The 20,526-nt window shown below is 39.6% G+C and overlaps 1 protein-coding gene across 1 annotated transcript in view; it reads left to right on the forward strand.

Moving 5' to 3' along the window:
• CFAP58 (cilia and flagella associated protein 58) overlaps positions 1–20,526 on the forward strand; it is a 106,231-nt gene that overhangs the window by 9,411 nt on the left and 76,294 nt on the right. Inside the window, exons 4-9 of the mRNA XM_077748374.1 lie at positions 1,618–1,774; positions 2,848–3,042; positions 5,109–5,246; positions 7,680–7,839; positions 12,000–12,082; positions 15,892–16,083. Of these exons, the coding sequence (XP_077604500.1) occupies positions 1,618–1,774; positions 2,848–3,042; positions 5,109–5,246; positions 7,680–7,839; positions 12,000–12,082; positions 15,892–16,083 (925 nt within the window). The remainder of the gene's footprint in view (positions 1–1,617; positions 1,775–2,847; positions 3,043–5,108; positions 5,247–7,679; positions 7,840–11,999; positions 12,083–15,891; positions 16,084–20,526) is intronic.

Raw genomic sequence — 20,526 nt, forward strand, 5'->3', positions numbered from 1 at the left:
CACCCTTTCTTTGGCATTTTAACCAACTCTAACTGCTGCCTAGGTTTCTTATGTTTTCTAGATGCGTTTATCCAATGTTGAGAGATAGTTCTAAGTGCCAGCATTGGAGGAGGGAATAGGAAAAACAAACAGAAGATGTAGTGTCTGTCCTAATGGACTCTATTTTCTCATTAAGGAAGTCAAGCATCATCAGAGCAACTACTGAAGAGCAATGTGAGGTAACTGATCAGTTAGGAGTTTTAATGAGAGTTGGAAGACAGTGAGGAAGAGAACTGAAGAAACTGTCTAGCCCAAAGTTTCATCTTTGACAATGTGCTTAGGTGTAGCTGTCTTCATACCAACCTCGGAATCCAAGGTTTTGTTTCTAGAGAAGAAGTTGAATGCAGTCTTGAAGGTTCCTTATTAAATATTTATGTTCTACCAAAGTTGTTGGTCAATAAACAATGTCAGATGTGCTTCCAATGGTCATTTGATGACTCTGTAGTGAGTACGTCAAGTTCTATGTTTTCTCAGTTCTCACGTAGTTGCCTTGCTCTAGACCTTCATTCTGCTGCACAGGTCAGATCAGACACTATCTTTCTATTTTCAAAATACTAATTCTGCATAAAGTCATGCCAAATCATATATAGTGGTTTTTGAAATGTGGACGTAACTGGTTTATAATTCAAATTAACAAATATCATCACATACTTTCCAAAAGCTGGCAAAAAAGAGTGATTTTTCCAAATTTTGTTCTTTGGAACATTTTATTGCAGCTGCATCCCTTTGGTGGAAACTAATCTTTATGAATGAATGGTTAGAAAACTAGTAATGTGTATTATTTGCTTATTTTTATACTGTATTTATTTATTATTTTTAAAAAATCTTTATTTATTTTTGAGAGACAGAGCATGAGCAGGAGAGGGGCAGAGAGAGAGGGAGACATAGAATCCAAAGCAGGCTCCAGGCTCCGAGTTGTCAACACAGAGCCCGATGTGGGGCTCAAACTCATGGATGGTGAGATCATGACCTGAGCCGAAGTCAGATGCTCAACCAACTGAGCCACCCAGGCGCCCCTTTATGCTTTATTTTAGACTTTATAGCTGTGATCACAGCCCTCCCCTGGATATATTAAACAAATAATTTCTTTAATTAACATTCTCTTGAAGTCAGATTAATTTTAAGAGTTGACAATAGCTGTATACTCTTACTGTAACAAATTCAAGTAATACAGAGGCTTGGAAACTAAAAAGTAAGAATTACTCCTCCAACTCTTCCAACCCTAAATTCTACTTTTCAGAGATAACCAGTTGCCAGTTACCAGTTTGGCTATTTTCTTGGACTTCTATAAAAATGCCTATAAAACACATACATACACCTATATACAGGCACTGTAATTATTTAAAGATCAGAAAAGGGATCATATGATGTATATTATTATTGGAATTTCTTTTCCAATTAACAACTCACAAGCAGCTGCCATGTCCATGTCAGGGCATAAAGATCCTCCTCTTTCACAGTTGAATGATATTAGTTCTTGACCCAAAGTCTTTCCCATGAAAATGTGCTCATGGGGTGAGAGGAGGGGCTCCTGAGCAGATGGCCTTTAAGTCTGACTCCTGTGTTCTTCTTTTTTAGTATCCGAGATTTACTGAAGTTCAAAGAAGAAGTGACAAAGGAGCGAGACCAGCTCTTGTCAGAAGTGGTGAAATTACGAGAGTCCTTAGCTCAGACCACTGAACAGCAGCAGGAAACGGAGCGATGCAGAGAAGAGGCAGAGCAGACCATCAGCCAGGTCTGCTTTGTCACGGAGGGCAAGAGGAAAGAGAATTACCTTCTAGAAGTCCTTCCCATCTTGTTCCTTGCTCAGCTTTACCCCCTGGTGCCATCCACAGTTCTTCTTGTTTTCTGGTTTGTTCTTGCAAGAACAGTTTTACTTGTGCATTTCTTCTCAACATTGCGTGTTTGAGAGGTCACTAAGACAGGACACTTCTTACAATTTTGGCTTAAAAATGTGTCCCTGGCAAAGGCATGGATGCCCCGCATCTGGAGATGGTGGAAGTAGTTCCCTTGGCCCTTCTCCTTTGTAAGGGACCCTTTTGAACACTTTTTATAATAGCCCAGAAGTCAAATAGATGATACACGCATGCAATCCCCAGGAGATTCCTTTGAGCATGAGATAACAGATTTTTCATACATTTTGGCCATCATGATAAAATTATAATGCTTTGTTTTTAGTAACATCCAGGACTCATGTAAAACATAATTTAATATTTAGGGTAAATGGCAACATTTTATTTAGATCATATTGATAAGAATTGGGTAAATTCCTTCAATGTTTAACTTCTCTAGAATTCTGGGTTTCCCTACTTTTTAAAAAATTTTTTTAACGTTTATTCATTTTTGAGAGACAGAGAGAACAGAGTGTGAGCAGGGGAGGGGCAGAGAGAGAGGGAGACAGAATGCAAAGCAGGCTCCAGGCTCTGAGCTGTCAGCACAGAGCCCGAGGCAGGGCTTGAACTCACTAAACACGAGATCACGACCTGAGCTGAAGTCGGACACTCAGCTGACTGAGCCACCCAGGCACCCCTGGGTTTCCCTATTTAATTGGATTTTATATCATTCTTTGTGGATTTGTTCCCACCATCAGGGTGGATTTCTGGTGTTAAGGTTCTGAAAAACAATACAGAGTATTCTTGGAAAATTTGAACATTAGGGTTCAAAGATGACTGTCCTGCAAGGGAAACACTACCACAAGGTGACTGCCCTGAAACTAGAAGATTTGAGAAGGGGGGCAGGTCAGCTGGTTGAGATCCGTCCTGGTGCTGGCTTCATCCCTTTCCTCCTCTCTCCTTTCTGTGCCCCTAGTTCCAGCAAGAGATCCAGCAACGTCAGAATGAAGCATCAAGGGAGTCTCGGAAGAAGGAAAAACTGGAGAAAGAGCTCAGGCAGATTCAGACGGACATGGACACCAGGCAGACAGAAATTAAGGCCCTGCAGCAGTATGTGCAGAAGAGCAAGGAGGAGCTTCAGAGGCTGGAGCAGCAGCTGAAGGAACAGAAGGTGCGCGGGGTGTGGGCTGCACCATGGTCCTTGCAAAAACAAGAAAGGGGGCCTTAGGAGCGCTTTGAGTTTTCTCTGGAAATAAGCAGACTCTCTACACTAGAGATGTGGGTAACACAACCCTGAGCACCGCATTGCTCTTTGAACAGCTCTTATGGGTAGATATGACGGGTTTTTTTACCCCCAGCTCCAACGGGTTAATTTCTTTTTAACAGTCTATTGATGTATAATATACACACAAAAAAGTGTGTAAGTCAACAGTGTACAGCTTGATTGATTTTCTCCACTTCAACACATCTTGGTCACCTGCACCAGGCCCGAGGAACAGTACCCCAGATGTTTCTTTGTGCCCCCTCCCAGTCACTCTCTCCCTTAAAAGTCACCTCTATTCTGAATCCTAAACTGAGTTTATTTTTGTCTGTTTTTGTACTTTACAGAGATACAGTCATAGAGGGTAGGCTCTTTTGTATCTAACTTGCTCAATATTCTGTTTGTGAGATTCATTTATGTTGCTACATGGTTATAGAGTGGCACTGTGCAGTATGGTAGCTCCTGGCCATGCATGGCTATTTAAGTTATTTAAAATAGAATAGAATAGAATAGAATAAAATAAAATAAAACAAAACTTCAAGTCCTCAGTTGCACTAGTACCATTTCAAGTGCTCAATAGCCACATGGGCTAGTAGGTAATCTATCGGACAGAATAGGTATCAGACAGAATATTGGACAGAGTGCAATAGACCATTCACTCTCATAGTGTTACTTGTGTGACCATAACATGGTTTATTTTTAAGGGGCTTAGTTTTACGTTTCAAGTTTAGGAACCCATATGCAGTCTTTATGTGTTTTAAATATGGTGCTATTTTTAACATTTCCCTTATCATAGTAGTGGAAGGTAACTCAAAGAGTAATAATCGTGCTCCATCTTTTCTCATTTCTTAAAGAAGCAATTTGTGTAATTGAGAAAAGTCATTTCTTGAAAATAGTTTCTCTTAAGAAGTTTCCAAAGAATTGCCAAGCCATACAGCACTTTTTCCACTTAAAAATAGATATTAGAACAAGTTTCTTTGTTAATTGCCTTATTAATTTTGTATAAAGGTAGAAATCAGATAGTTGTGCAAGTATCCACAAGAAAAACATTAGACTTCTTTGAGCATGAAATTTGAGAAGTTTTTGAACATCACGATTAAATTACAGTTTGTTGTTTAGCAATATGCAGGACTCATGTGAAACACAATTTCATTTTTAGCATAGCTGGCTATATTTTATCTAGTCCCTACTGATGGGAAATTGGATGAAGTCTTTCCATGTTTAACCTTTGCTTGCATCAAGTTATATTTTGGGATAACTGTCTAAACTATCTTCTCTCTTTAGCGCATTTTCCCCCTTCATCATCTCACTAGTCTGCCAATACAAATGACTTCCCCTGCCCTGCCAAAATATATAATCCCGTTTTTATAAAACCGTGTCTGCTGAGGATAGTCAAGGTAGGGAAGAGGAAACCCCACTGACACTGGAGTCAGGCAGATAGAAATCATTCAGCTGCTGTTCTACAGCTTCGACTTCAGTCGGATTTATGGGGAATCATCTCTGTGCTGGTGTTGGTGAACGGTTCTGTCCACGAGAATGTTGTAGGCATGTTAATGCAGGCTTTGCTTCTGAAGATGTGGCTTCCCAGCTCTACAACCGATCAAACCCGTTTGAATCTCTAGCTCATTTGCAAAGATTATAGCAATTGTTGCTTATGTGAAGCTTGCCAAACAGCAAACAGGCATTAAAATATTTATCCACCACCTGTGAATAAGACTTCCCAAGGCTCTCAGAAAAAAAAAATTCTGTGCTCTGTGTTATTCATTAGAAGGCATCATTTGCCTCAGCCATTTAACATTCATCATATTTCAGTGCATTCGTGCTTTCACCAGGGATAAAGAACGATATCTACAAAGACAAAAAAACAAGTGTGGTTGCTGTGCTGGTCCCAGGAGGTTCGTGGGGCCTCCTGTGTGGATGTGCAGATATTGTAATCAGATTAAAAAGCATTAACCAGCTCCTTATGCATCTTTCAGATATTGAACGAAAGAGCTGCGAAGGAACTGGAGCAGTTTCAGATGCGAAATTCTAAACTTCAGCAAGAGAATGAACAACACAGTTTGGTTTGTGAGCAGCTATCCCAGGAAAACCAGCAGAAGGCATTGGAGCTCAAGGTAAACACCAAGTGACTGATCTGTTGCCTAGTACTCCCTCCCTTGTTCCCTATTTTATTTATTTTATTTAAAAATATTTAAAATATTTATGAATTATTTTTGAGAGAGAAAGAGAGAGACAGAGAGAGACAGAGAGAGAGACCGATCACAAGCAGGGGAGGAGCAGAAACAGAAGGAGACACAGAATCAGAAACAGGCTCCAGGCTCTGAGCTGTCAGTGCAGAGCCTGATGCTGGGCTCAAAATCAAGGACCTTGAGATCATGACCTGAGCCGAAGTCAGAAACTTAACCAACTGAGCCACCCAGGAGCTGCCCTTGTTCCCTATTAATACAGATTTGCTCTAGTGGTTGGAGCCCTTGGTTGGATAACCTGTATTAGCCTTGATACATCAGAGGCAAGCGCAAGCCTACAGTGATTGCTTTCTGCTTGGAAGCAGATAATTTGATGACCTCCATTCTTATAAAACCACAAACCTGAATGTTGATCATATGATTATGCAAATATTTTTGAGAGCAAGCTCAGATACTCATCTCTGTAATTTAACTTTGCAAGTAACTAATTGCCCTAAGCTAGAAACCATTTACATGAGTGGGTAGCAAAGAAGTCAGATTATATTTTACTACTTGCATGGAGAAGGTAGAATGGGAGGGGTGGGGGATGCACTGGTACTATTGGGTGTCTACTTCCAGGATTGTAGAACCATGAGTTTTACTTCTATCCACTGTAAATTTCAAGACAGGTTTCCCATTCTTCTCCCTGTCCTCAATGAAGAGTGCTTGCAAATTATGTTTGGATAACAGTTTTATACTTGGGTACATATTGTATACCTACATGCTTAACAGAGCTTTATGTTTATCACTGATTCTAAAAAAATCCATAAACCCTTCTCTGGTTATGTTAGAATACTAGGCATAAAATGAGTGACCTATCAAGAATGATACATAGATACGATCAGTGAATCATAACAATTTTTGTGTCTTATGCCCTTTTAAGAATCTGATGAGAACATGTGCACGCGTGCGCGCGCACACACACACACACACACTTATTTGCACATATTCTATCTTGTTTTGAATTCAGTCTCAGGTTTTCAGGATTTTTCTGAAGCCTAACCACAGGGTTGGATTAATAACTACGGAGTTAGAACTAAGGAAAGGACCTTAGTTCAGCTAATTTGGACCATGTAAATCTGAGGCTGAGGAGTATTTAAAGCAGTCCAGAATGGTTTGACTTGAAACCATCCTTTATGAGAAAGCTATAAATTGAAGCAGAAATTAAATGGCTTCTTAAAGCAAAATAGTATATTAGCTCTTAAGGTAAAATTAAAGTAAAAATATCTACACCATTAATTCTCTTCTTTGATAACATGAATGGGGCACCTTGAAAGATGGAATATTTTTGTTATCAGATTCTGAACCTATGGGATTCTACTCCTAGCAATAATCTGAGAATGACATGCCCAGCTAAGTGCAGTTTCATCCTTGTCAATAGCTGGGGATAACTGCTAATGTCTATTTGCAGAAGAAGCACTGGTTGCTTTTCCAGTAATTTCTAGGAATGGCAGATTTAAAAAATGAATTTAATTTGAATTTTAAAAATTCATAAAACCTGAAGTCCATTGACAAAAACCTGGTGCTTTCTTTTGCTAGAGTTATTATTTTGTTGCCTTTTGCAATTATGTAGACTTGCCTATTAATGATGCCCTATCCATGTATCTGTATGTACACCCATTGACTAACATCCTCTGAGGAAGGAGGGCCCTTTCTCTAGTGTACATAGTTGTACTCCAGTGGCCATGTGGGTTCAAAACTGCATTTGAATATCTTATAGCATGTTAACAACCTTCTGAAAGAGGAGCACCTGGGCGGCTCAGTTGGTTAAGCAACTAATTTCGGCTCAGGTCATAATATCATGGTTGGTGGGTTCAAGCCCCACTTTGGGCTCTGTGCTGACAGTTCAAGCCTGCTTCGGATTCTGTCTCTCTCTCTCTCTCTGCCCCTCCCCTGCTCACACTCTGTCTTTCTCTCTCTCAAAAATAAATAAACATTAAAAAAATTTAATAACCTGCTGAGAGAGATCACCCTGTGAGTCCATAAAGATTGCTAATCAAATACAGCATTCGTATACAAAATTCACACTTTTGTGATATGTACAACTCAGCATTCTTACTCTATTTGACTCAACAATTCAGTGGTACCTTGAGAAATCAGGTCTAATCAGTCTTTCCATTACTTTTTAGCTTATATAGCCACATATTTTATTCAGAGAATAGTTTTTCAATTTCTCTCAAAACCAAACAATGTGTGTTTTTGTTTAACCCACACAACACTGACATAGGAATACTTTCCTTTTATGAGTTCTGAGTTCACCATCACCTAATCACTGGTACTTTATTTATGAATGTCCCTGGTTAATTCTTTCACTATTTGCAGGCCAAAGAGGAAGAAGTCCATCAGATGCGGCTTGACATTGGGAAGCTCAACAAAATCAGAGAACAAATCCATAAGAAATTGCACCAGACTGAAGATCAAAAGTCAGAGGTGGAACAGCACAAGGAAACCCTAAAAAATCAGATCTTGGGGTTAGAGAGAGGTAACCCAAGAACCATTTTGTGCTTTGTTATATTCATTTGTAAACATTTCATTGGTGACTTATGCCATTTGGCAACCCAGGGCTCTATGCATCCAAACACAAACCATGCCAATTGTAACCAGTAAAACAATTTTCACATTGGTAAGCAGCTGATATGCAGGGACATCGTGTTGAATACCTTGAACTTTCCTACCTTAAAAAATTCTTCAACAGATTATATTGGCACAGTGTAAATCCAGCCAAAAGTATTGCTCATTATTTGTCACTGGAATAAATAACATCTATACTCTTAAGTCTGGGTTCTACATGACCTTTTCCTTTTGTTCCTTTTCTCATAGAAGATAGGGGATAAATTAAAACGAATGTCCCCCCACTAGCAATATTTGGGACAATATTGTGCCAAGAATCAGTGAGACAAAAATAAGTGGCCCCTAACTTCCCTTTAAAAAATGTTTATTTATTTTGAGAGAGAGAGATAGAGAGTGAGCAGGGGAAAGGCAGAGAAAGACAGAGATAGAGAATCCCAAGCAGGCTCCACGCTGTCAGCACAGAACCCTATGCAGGGCTTGAACTCACAAACCATGAGATCATGATCTGAGCTGAAACCAAGTCAGACATTTAACCAACTGAGCTACCTAGGCACCCCAATGGCTCCTAACTTCTTTTCTCTGTTATTACTTTACCATGTGATGAAACCTTGTTTTACCAGCTATCAGATTGCCCTGTGGAGGAAAAATTTAAGTGCTATGGAAGGTCATATAGCACAGAAAAATCATTAAGGATACAAACTACGGAGTCATGTCTACCTGAGTTAAGATCTCGCCTTCATCGTATTTTTTGTTAGGGGATGAAATGAGCTCATACACATAAAGCACTTGTGGAAAGTACCTAACATATAGTAAATGCTTACTAAATGGCATCTATTATCATCTAGGCATATTACTATTTATATAAGTAGTAAGAAAAAAATGCCATCTCATTCTGAAAAAGAATGTAATTGAAAATAGGATATGCTAGTCAAATTTGGTATGGCAGAAAGAGCCTTGGACTTGAACACAGAGGATCTGGGTTTGACTTTGACTACACCAGAGTAGGTGAGGCAGGAACACCTCCTTGAACTCATGTGAGTTGTAGGTCGCTGAATGAGATAACATGCATAACAGCATAAAAATATACATTGCCTTATTAAAAGTTAGGTAAAATCCAAATCTCTAGGTAAGGTTATTAGAAATACAGTTGACCATTGAACAACATTGATTTGAACTCATGGGTCCACTTACCTGTGGATTTTTTTCAATACAGTACATTACTATAAATGTATTTTCTCTTCCTTATAATTTTCTTAGTAACATTTTCTTTTCTCCAGCTTACTGTAGTGTAAAAATGCAATATATAATACATATAACATGCTAAATATGTGTTAATTGACTGTTTATGTTATCAGTAAGGCTTCTGGTCAATGGTAGGCTATTAGTAGTTAGGTTTTGGGGGAGTTAAAAGTTTTACATGGATTTTCATCTTCACAGGATATCAGCATTCCTAAGTCTTATGCTGTTCAACAGTGAGCTGTATTTGTTATGTAAGCCTTTGAAAAGTGCAGATATTTTCCTTCTAAGACATCAGGAAATAATCTTTTACTGAGGTACAGCTGGAGCTTATATTGACAATTTCTCCATTCATTCATTCAATAAATTGAGTGCCTACTACTATATGTAATCACCAAGGCAGCCATTGGCTGCCTGGAGGTCCCTGTCCTCAGGATGCTTACAGTCTTGGATGAGTTTACAATTGAATGACTTCAGTGATAGTTAGGAAGAAAAATGAACTACTAGATCATATTTTGTAACTGGTTTAGTGACTTTCAAAATACTCCTATATTTAAGTTTCTGTATTTTTTGCTTGCAGTAGTTCTAAGTTTTGAAAAAAATAAATTTATTCATTCAGTGTTGAACCCAATTCTTCATCCTTAAATCATATTTATAGAAGTCATCATGCGCTCTTCTGGTTGTTTTATAGATATTGTTAACATCTTTATTTCTTCTTGGAGACTTCTTCCTTTTGATGTGTCTGATCAAACAGTGGCACTGGACATAAGAGTTAGAAGCATGAGTCCTCCATGGGTTATGATTTTCTACCACAAAACCCAAGAAACTAACTGATAAACTGCCAGAACTAATGAGAGTTCACTGGAGTGGCAGGTTATAAAATAAATATATAGGTATCAATAGCTTCCTTTCATACAAAGATTCAGTTAGAATATATGATGGAAAACCCCCTTTTCACAATAGCAACTCAAGTAATAAAATATCTATAAATAAAGCTACCCAGATATCTGCAAGACACATATATAAAACACACTCCAGAGTTCTATTGAGGGGTATAAATGAAGACTTGAAAAATGGAGAGATATACAAAGTTCCTGGATGGGAAAGCTCAATATGATAAAGATATAAATATGCCTAAATTTATATATTTAATATTTCCAATAAAAATTTCAGTAAGTTATATTGTTGGGACTTGAAAACTGATTCTAGAGTTCCTCCTGAAGAATAAACAGGTGATAATAGCCATAAAATTCTGGAAAAAGGGGTGAGGAGGGAGCATTTACCTTACTGGGCTAGGTATTTAATATTATAAAGCTTCAATAATCATCAAGTAGTATAGTGAAAATGCCTGATAAACAGATCAGTGGAAGAGATTGGAAGAATCAAAGACCCAAGATTATCATCAAGGTAAAGATATTGCTTCATACCAGCACTGAGTATGGATTATTAAGAAAATGTAGCATAACAGTAAGTTACTTTTTCGGAAAAAAGTTAACACCAAATGGGGAAACCATAAAGACAAGATTGAGAGATTTAATGAAAGAGTTCTTACAAATCCACAAAAAGAATAAACAATTTATGAGAAAATGGGCATAGGGCAAGTATGGGCAAATTTAGGAACAAATAGAGGGGGTGCCTGGGTGGCTCAGTTGGTTAAGCATCCGACTCTTGGTTTCAGCTCAGGTCATAATCTCACAGTTTGTGAGTTCAAGCCCTGCGTGGGGCTCTGCGCTGATAGTGTGGAGACTGATTGGGATTCTCCCTCTCTCTCTCTCTTTCTGCCCCTTCCCCCCCTCAAAATAAATAAATAAAGTTTAAAAAGCCCACTGTTTTAAAAAAAATCAGAAATACAAGTAAGTGACAATTAAACATGAAAAAGTAGTTGATTTCACTACTAATGAAGGAAATCTAAATGAAATATAAACCTACTGGCATTGATACTTTATTGGATTGTCAAAGATCAAAGAGAATAATAATATTCAGTGGTGGTCTGGGTGTGGATTTAAGCTGCTATTAGTTTTCTGGAGAGAAATTTGGAAGTAAGAAAGAAATGTCTTTTTTTTGGTTAAATCACCTTTGATCTAGGACTTCCTCTTCTAGAGTAACGAATGAACAAGAACTTTCACAGAATTATGGCTTATAATTGCAAATAAATAAGTAAAATGGAAGCAATTTAAATGTTAAGGTAGGGGATTGGCTAAATAAATTGCGCATTTTCATATAGTGAAATATCACAGAGTCATTAAAATTCTGTTGTAGATGCACATTTATAATATAGAGAGGCATTTATTTTATGTTAGTTAATTACAAAAGCAAGCTACAAAACAGTATGTATAGTATAATTCACTTTTGTTGTGTGTATATGAATGTGGATATATTTATATTTTTATGCACATGCATATTTGCATAGGAAAAAGTCTGGAAAGAGAAGTATCAAAATCCTAAATAGGTTCTGGTTGACTTGAAAATTTTTCCCCTTTTGTTATTTGGATGTCTCATTTCTGTCTGTATTCCTAATTACTTGTGTCATTAGAACGATTTAAAAAGAGCAAGGACTTTTGGAGTCCGAGAAACCACGCTCCCAGCCTCAGCCACTCACCTCTTGGCTGCAGATGGTTGGCATGTGGCTTAATTCCACTAAGCCTCAGTTTCCATCTCTTGCATGGGACAAGGGGCCTCCACAGCATTATAGTGAAGACCATGTAACCCTCAATAAATAGTAGCTTTATAGCTGCAGATAAACCTATAAAGCAGTTTCTGCGTTACACTGGCTTTGGCCTCGGCAGATTCTTTCTTAGGTTGGCTCCATATTTCTTCTTCTTCTTCATCATTTAGAGGTGGAGGCTTCAAAGAAACAAGCAGAACTTGATAAGAAAGCAATGGATGAGCTTCTGAGAGAAAGGGACATATTAAATAAGGTGAGTTTGTTTCCGTAGCTCTGGTAAATAAATGTCTTTCCTTAGTGCTATGATATCTGCCCATTACCGGTTGTGCGGGGAAGGAAAACTCTGAGGCGAACAAAAGTAGATTAGAAATAAATAATCGTGCTCAGTTTTCTTCCAAGCTGCTGGGCGCAGTCCACCATTCACTGGCCAAGAATTGAAACTGCATTATCACCAGTGAACACAAAGGGACATAGGAATTATCATATAAACGAGCGGCGGATTTCAGAGCGCTGTGTGGATGCTGATTTTATTGCTGGTTTGTTATTTGGCATCCTGAGCAGTTGATCAAAATTTCTGAATTTGATATCTGTAATCTGCAACTTTTGCTAATCCAAAAGATACAAATGACCACTAATAAAATTCTAACTTTGAGGTCTTTGATGAAAGAACAGCCAGTTGATGACGCAACCTTCCTTGCACCTTTTTGGGACTGTAGGTTTTTGGTTTTGTTTTCAGCCCTTACATCTCCTAGTCTTTGGAGGTCAATCTGGTCCAAAGCTGAGGAAGGGGTTGGGAGAGCCTGAGGCCTGGAAAGCCTCCATTCAAGGAAGGGCCCTTACCACCATCCCTTTCCTTTCCAAACCCTTCCAGAGGATTCCTTACAGTGACAGTCTCTCTTAGGAGATTAACTACTTCCAAGGATTTAGGGTAAACTTTCCTGCTCAAGGATTTCCTCCAGGAACAAAATAAAATTGAAGGGCCAGTTACAGAGTGGAGAGACTGCTTCCAGAACAGTCTAGTATGATGGCTTTTAGTCAAGAGAGCTTCATCTCATCAAATAGAAACAGCCTCTATTTTTTTCATTCCAACTTTTATGATTTCTTAGGTTTCCCAGAGTTGAACAAATATTGACAAAATAGACCACCCTGTAAGCTTAACGGAGACTAGGGATCTTAAGAAATAGTAGGAGGGGCACCTGGGTGGCTCATGTGGGTTTGAGCCCCACATTGGGATCTGTGCTGGAGGCTAGCTCAGAGCCTGGAGGCTGCTTCAGAGTCTGTGTCTCCCTCTCTCTCTGACCCTCCCCTGCTCACGCTGTCTCTCTTTCTCCCTCAGAAATAAATAAAACATTTAAAAATTTAAGAAATAGTAGGAAATTACATATCTTTATATGCTGAACTCTCCTTAGAAAATCATAGTGGTTTTTTTTGCATAATCCTGGAAACTCTTCCTTTATTCTATAAATTTGCACATGCAAACAATGTTGTTGAATTTAGATTTTTAATTAAAATTTTTTTAATTTTAGGGGTGCCTGGGTGACTTGGTTAAGTGTCCGACTTCAGCTCAGGTCATGAACTCCTGACTTGGGAGTTCGAGTCCTGTTTCAGGCTCTGTGCTGACAGTGCAGAACCTGGAGCCTGCTTCGGATTCTCTGTTTCCCTCTCTGTCTGCCCCTTCCCTGCTCACACACACACACACACACACACACACACACTCTCTCTCTCTCTCAAAAATAAACATTAAAACTTTTTTTTTAATTTTAGAAAGCATGCTTGAGTTGGGGAAAGGGGCAGATGAAGAGAGACAGAGAGAGAGAGAAAGAGAGAGAGAGAGAGAGAAGAGAATCCTAATTAGGCTCCATGCTTACCACAGAGCCTGATGCAGGGCTCGATCTCATGGCCCTGAGATCATGATCTGAGCCGAAATTAAGAGTTGAACGCTCAACCAACTGAGTCACCCAGGCGCCCCCTTTTAATTTATTTTAAAAATATACATTTAATCCATTTATATTTTATGTATTCTGGTAAACAACCAATATTTTCTACCACAATAGGACATGTAGAGCACCATTACTTCCACATTTATTTGTCTGATTTGATTGATGTCAGTTCCTCCTCTGGGGAAGGGTATATTTTCCTTTCTTTTCTGGTCAGTGCATCCTTAGCGCCTAGCACAGCACCTGGCTCTGCACAGGTATGCAATGAACCTTTATTAGTAATACATTCTTTCCCCACCAACTTGAAAGGCCACCTTCATTGAATGACTGAGGGACACGGTTTGACAGGCAGCAATGTTAATATATTTTGGTTCTTTTAGTGTCATGTTAAAGTGGCTTTGTCTTTTACAGAGTGAAGGTTTAATTCAATACCTGAAAATAAAGTTGACCTTTTCTATTTTCTGCATCACCATCCAGCTGAGGTTTAGTATGTTTGTATTCTGTGGTTTTCAGACCTAGCTGTGGGTCTGTATCAGTTAGAGATTTGGGAAGGGACCACCAGGTGCCTCATGGAACCCAGGGATCCAACCGGAGCTGATGGGAACCTGACCTGACATCTTGGGATACACAAAAGCCCTCTCTCACCACCCCTGGGTTTCCTGCTGAGTTTTACTTTCATTTCTCTCTTTCAGGGAAGATTGCTTCCCTGTTTCCCAGTTTATTTGGGGAAAAAAAAAAGGCTATCACCAACAGCTCTTGAGTTTACATGCTCTATTGAGCTGCAAAAAGCTAAAGGCCTTATTTTAAAAGTCCCTGGTCATTCAGGGACTTTTAAAGTCCCTGGTCATTCAGCTATGACCAGAGAGGTGAACCCTTGTGCATGAGTGTGGCTGTCAGAGTGACACTGCTGTTGCCTCCATGTTTTCAGGGAACAGCCTGGCTTCTCAGGAAGCCCATCCGAGGAATTTCCACTTCAACATCAGAAACCACTAGTGCAGCTTAAAAAAAAAATATTGATGGCTGGGTCCTATCCCAGATCCACTGAATCAGAATCTCTGGAGTTGGGACACAGGCATCTGCATTTCTTTAAGAAACTGGGTTAGTTATTTTATCGTGGTAAAATACATATAAGACAAAATTTACATTACCTTAAATTTACGTTAGTAAATTTACATTAGTGACATTGAGTACACTCAGTTTGTGCAGCCATCACCACTATCTAGTTCCAGAACATTCTCATCACTCCAAAAGGAAGCCCTACACCTGTAAAGCAGTTGTTTCCACCACCCCTGGTAACTACTAATCTACTTTCTTCTTCTTCTATGGATTTGACTATTCTGGATATTTATGTAGCTGGACTCATACATGACCTTTGATGTCTGGCATCTTTCACTCAGAATGATGTAAACTGCAACCATGCTGTAGCATGTATCAGGATTTCATTCCTTTTTATGGCTGAATAATATTCTACTTTGTGGATATACCACATTTTGATGACCTGTTCATTAGATGATGGACATTTGGATTGTTTCCACCTTTTGGCTTTTGTGACTAGTGCTGCTGTGAACATTCATGTACAAATTCTTGGTTGGACACCTGTTTTTAGTACTTTTGGGTGTATACCCAGGAATGAGACTGTTGGCTCATATGTTAATTCTAGATATTTGCATTTTTAATGAGTTTGCTTTATTTTACTTTGTAGTCAAAGCCCTGTTAGGTGATTAGGTTCCAATGTTTTAAGCTCAAAAGAATAAGACTAGAGCTGGGATTGAGGTTTTCTTTGAGATCAGCCAGCCCTGGACTCAAATACAGCCTCTGCCACTACCCTATTGTATGAACCTGTAGGCAAGCAGCTTAACTTCTGAGTCTCAGTTTCCTACCTTTAAAATGGGAGCAAGAAAGTGCTCATTTCTTTGGATGTTGTGGTCACTTAGTCCACTTACGTATGTGTGCGCCTTGTGCAAAATTAACATAATCTCTAAGTAAGATGTAGAGAATATAATTATTTTTATCCACCTAAAAACAATGTATCTAATTATTTTAGGGATGAAACAAGGTACCTTTAACCCCCCCCTCCCTCCCAGGATTTTGAGTAACGTGGCTGCTCTGTTGTCTTTATTTTTAGAACATGCTTAAGGCGGTCAGTGCAACCCAGAAACAGATAGACCTGGTAAAGCTCCATGAACAAACCAAGAGGAACCTGGAAGAAGAAATCCAGAACTACAAGGAGGAGGCTCAGAAGCAGAGGAAGATCATCTTTCAGCTGGAAAAGGAGCGAGATCGGTACATCAATGAAGCCAGTGACCTTACCCAGAAGGTAAGTCACTCCTTGATGATGTGAGTGGAACACCAGCACATTCTTTCTGATTGTCACACACTGTAACAAAGAGGATTTATTCAGATTTGAGCTTGGGGTTTGCGTGAGAATTTAAGAGAAATGATGTCAACAGAGTACAAGCTGTCCCAGAGCTGCTCTGGGCCAAACTGCGACACGGACAAGGCCAGTGCTCCGGGGTCCCCCTCCCCTGTCGCCGTGCTGCACAGCTTCCTGGAGCTGGGCGCATGGGGGTGGGATGGATGGGAGGAGCTGTCAGCAGCAGCATCTCTGCACCCTTTCTTCTAACCCCCCACATCTGGCCCTGAAGCCCTTGTCCCCCCGGACCAAGAATTGTGACTAGTAAGAGCAAGGCATCTGATTAAATGACCTCAGATTACGATGTGAGTGACTACCGGCATCAGGTAAACGATCACACAACTATGGGGAACCCGAAACCTCACCGGTGGTAGAAATTCACACGTTGCGTAGCTAAGTCCCAGATCTCTACCTCTTGCGAACTGCTGAGGAGGGAGAATGGCTCAAGGCAGTGTCTTGAAGAATGACTTCAGAGATTTGGATTCTGCCTTAACCAGTTGTCTTAACACATTGCCGGCATTAAGCATGAGCGGTTAGACTATGCTGCCTTCAGCATATGGCATAGAGCAGGGGCTTTCATGAGGGGGTTTCGTGGTGTCAGGAGGTGGTGCCGGGGGATGGAGGAGAGTTTTAAGTATGAGGCTGAGAGAAGACAGCTCGGGAGAAAAGACATGTTTAATGAGATTCCCAACCACCAGCCCCCTCGGCCACCCTGCAAAGTGTTCTCTACTTTGCAACATAAACCCTCTTTTTCATCTCCTCAGTGAGGTTTGCAGTACATTCTACAGTGTTTACCAGTGCACTTGCATGTTTACGTTTGTTTTGTCTTTTTGGAGTGGGATCTCAGAGAAGATGACAAGGAGGACAGCCAACATTTGAATGATAAACATTAAGAAAGTGGGAAACATGCGTTACTGTTAGGAAATCAGCTTTCTCCCCGCTTAGACTAAATAAATGCCGAGCAGATGTTTGCAGAATATAAGTTTGGAGGAACACGAATGTATATGCTCTGTCGAGCCCTGGCTGGACGTGTCTTCCTTGTAAAAGATCCCCCAGTGATTCTCATACCCCCAACTGGGAGCCATGGAAATACAGCAGTTCTCTTCTGACTTAATCATCTTACAAGCACCACTGATTGATTTCCTGACTCTGTGACGACCAGCTGTCGGTTCAGGAGCTGGTATTTTCCAGCCTGGGCTGGCCCATCAGGCTCTGCATCCGTCAGCTTAAGCTGTAACAAATAACCCTCAAATTTCAGTAGCTTATAGCAACAAAGATTTATCTTTTGCTTAAATCAGTGGCCTTTGAGGATCAGCTGCAGCCCTGTTTCATGCCATCTTCACTTTAGGCTGACCTCGTATGGGGGAGAAACAGTGATAGTGGACCTTGTGATGCTCTCAGAGGTAAGGGGAGGGCACAGGGCTTGTCCATTCATATTCCCTTGGCTAAAGCAAGTCACGTGGCCAAGCCTAACATCCCTGGATAGGTGTATAAATCCTTCTCAGAGAGAGGCACTGTATGGTGAGACAGTAAGTATATCTGAATAAATCATGTGTTGTAGCTTCCTACTTCACCTCTGATGATCAGTCTCTCTCCACTCCTGGCTGCCATCACACTATCAAAACTGCCTGTTAAAAATTTCAGTGTGATCTTAGTATCACCCCCAGCCTTAGATACCTCTGTCACTTCTCAGCAGCTGGGGTAGTGCATCTTTAGTGCATGCAGAAAATAATATGTCTATAGCTTGTGGGAATAAGGGGGGAAACTGCTCAGGGCTGGAATGGACTAACCCAGAGATGCCTTGGTCCCCTCACTGGTAGAGTGAGTCAGTATTTGGGCACGTATCTATAACCCATGCAAGGCAAAATATTTGGTGTGCTGTGATTTATGAGACAGAGTCCAGGTTCTTTGTTCTTCCTGGAAAGTCCTTCCTTCCCTTCTCTCTATGGAAAACTCTTTATCCTTCAATACCCAGCTCAAATGCTCATCTCTGGGGTCATGCCTCCTATAACCTCTCCTTTATGGATTTGTTGGTATCTCTGCAATGGTACTTATTATCTTCCTGAGTATTTTCTTTGCACATTTGTTTATCTTGTTTTACAGAGAGTGCTTGAGAACAGGGACTTTATCTGATTCATTTCTTCATCTGCAGTGTGCTGGTAAATACTAGGCACCAATAAAGTGTGTGTTAAACAGATGAATAGGTGACAAATGATAAAAAGAATGCTGCCACTGATTTTAATATGGGATTATATATTTTTCTGTTTCCTTGTAAAAGTGTAAAGGTACAAAGTTTAAAAAAAATTTTTCTCTTTTTCTTTCTTTCTTTCTTTCTTTCTTTCTTTCTTTCTTTCTTTCTTTCTTTGTTTCTTCTTCTTCTTCTTCTTCTTCTTTTTTTATTTAACTTAAATCCAAGTTAGTTAACATATAGCGTAGTATTGGTTTCAGAACAGAATTTAGTGATTCATCACTTACATATAACACCCAGTGCTCATCCCAACAAGTGCCCTCCTTAACACCCATCACCTATTTAACCCATCCCCCTCCCCCAACTCCCCTCCAGCAACCCTCAGCTTGTTCTCTGTATTTAAAAATCTCTTACGGCTTGCCTCTAAAGGTACCAAATTTTGCTGGTAACCATTTTTCATAATTTCTGATGTTTAATCGCATAAGCTTATATAATGTATCACTAAATCATCTGAGCACAGTTCTTAACATATTATTTATTAACTGCAATTTTTCTGTCTCTAACTTAATCCCTGACAGCATATATATGTTGCTATGGCAACTTCAGTCCTCTCTATACTTCTTATTAAGGTCCTTTATGTCCTTAATACATACAAGAAATATGCCTCTTCCCATATTTCTTTCCTTCTTTACTGTTACACACACACACACAAACACACAGACACACACACCTCTTTCGGACAAATGGAAAATTCCCTTTCATGCATTCTACTAGTAGGGAGTTGAGGACTGATATCGGGAGCTGGGGATAATGTCACAAAACTGATGTTTTTATCTATTTCTGGAGTGAGTATATGTTGTTCCAAGTTTTGACCCAGCAATTTCTTTAATTAAATTTAAAATTCTTTAAGAACTCAATCTGTGGAAAAATAAGAAATGTAAAGAGTTTTATAAAAGAATATTCTTTAAAATAAATTGTGCAATTTATTTTATTGCACAATTAATAAATTGGAGGGTCAGAGAGAGAGGGAGACACAGAATCTGAAACAGACTCCGGGCTCTGAGCTAGCTGTGAGCATAGAGCCCGACGCGGGGCTCAAACCGACGAACTGTGAGATCATGACCTGAGCCGGAGACAATATTATGTATTATGAAAACCAGGTGTTTGAAAAGTAGTTTTAAAAATAGGGAACATGTTCACAATATGAATCTGGTAAAAGCAGAATGCAAAATTACTTATATGGTTTGGCCTAGTTTTATCTGTATGCATAGAAGGGTTGTTATTTGATTTTGAGCTCTTCATACTACTTATTTCCTAAATAGGTACTAAATATTTTTTGAAAGATGGACGGAAAGTATAATTAGATATCTGAATTAAATATTCAAAGGCTCACTTTTAGGTACTTACATTAAATTATTCTCCAATAATATATTTATCATTATGGGTCTTCTTCCCTCAGTTTAAATTCATTTGAAACACATTGCCATAATGGACAATCTTATCTGAACTATCCTTGGCAATTTTAGCTCTGAGTGACTTACTGCGTGGTCTCTTTTGCCTTCTGGGGTGCAAAAATAGTGTCAATATATGCCTTCTGGTTCTTTCCATTTAGAGAAAAAAAAGGTGAAATCTTAGATACTAAAAGCCCTACATTGCAGTTTATTAATTTAACTTGGCGTTTGCAAACAACGAAGATGATCCTTTTCTTTTTTTTTTTTTAATGTTTTTATTTATTTCTGAGAGAGAGAGAGGCAGCATGAGCAGGGGAGGGTCAGAGAGAGAGGGAGACACAGAATCTGAAACAGACTCCAGGCTCTGAGCTAGCTGTCAGCACAGAGCCCGACGCGGGGCTCAAACCCACGAACTGTGAGATCATGACCTGAGCCGAAATCAGACGCTTAACCGACTGAGTCACCCAGGCACCCCAAGATGATCCTCTTCTGTGCCAGAGTCGGATGGCTCAGAATCCCAAACTTTTTCTTGCGTGCCTGTCTCAATCAACACTTGCCATGATAATGCTGCATAATACACAACCACCAAATCTCCCTGGCATGCAGAAATAAGCACTTATTTTGCACACATCTGCAGTTGAGTGGGATTCAGGTGATGGAGGCTCGGCTTGCCTGTACTTAGCTTGAGGCTATGAGTTGGGTCTGGTT

The sequence above is a fragment of the Crocuta crocuta genome, unplaced genomic scaffold (assembly GCF_008692635.1).
Source record: "Crocuta crocuta isolate KB4526 unplaced genomic scaffold, BGI_CrCroc_1.0 scaffold619, whole genome shotgun sequence".
In the NCBI taxonomy this organism is placed as follows: Eukaryota; Metazoa; Chordata; class Mammalia; order Carnivora; family Hyaenidae; genus Crocuta; species Crocuta crocuta.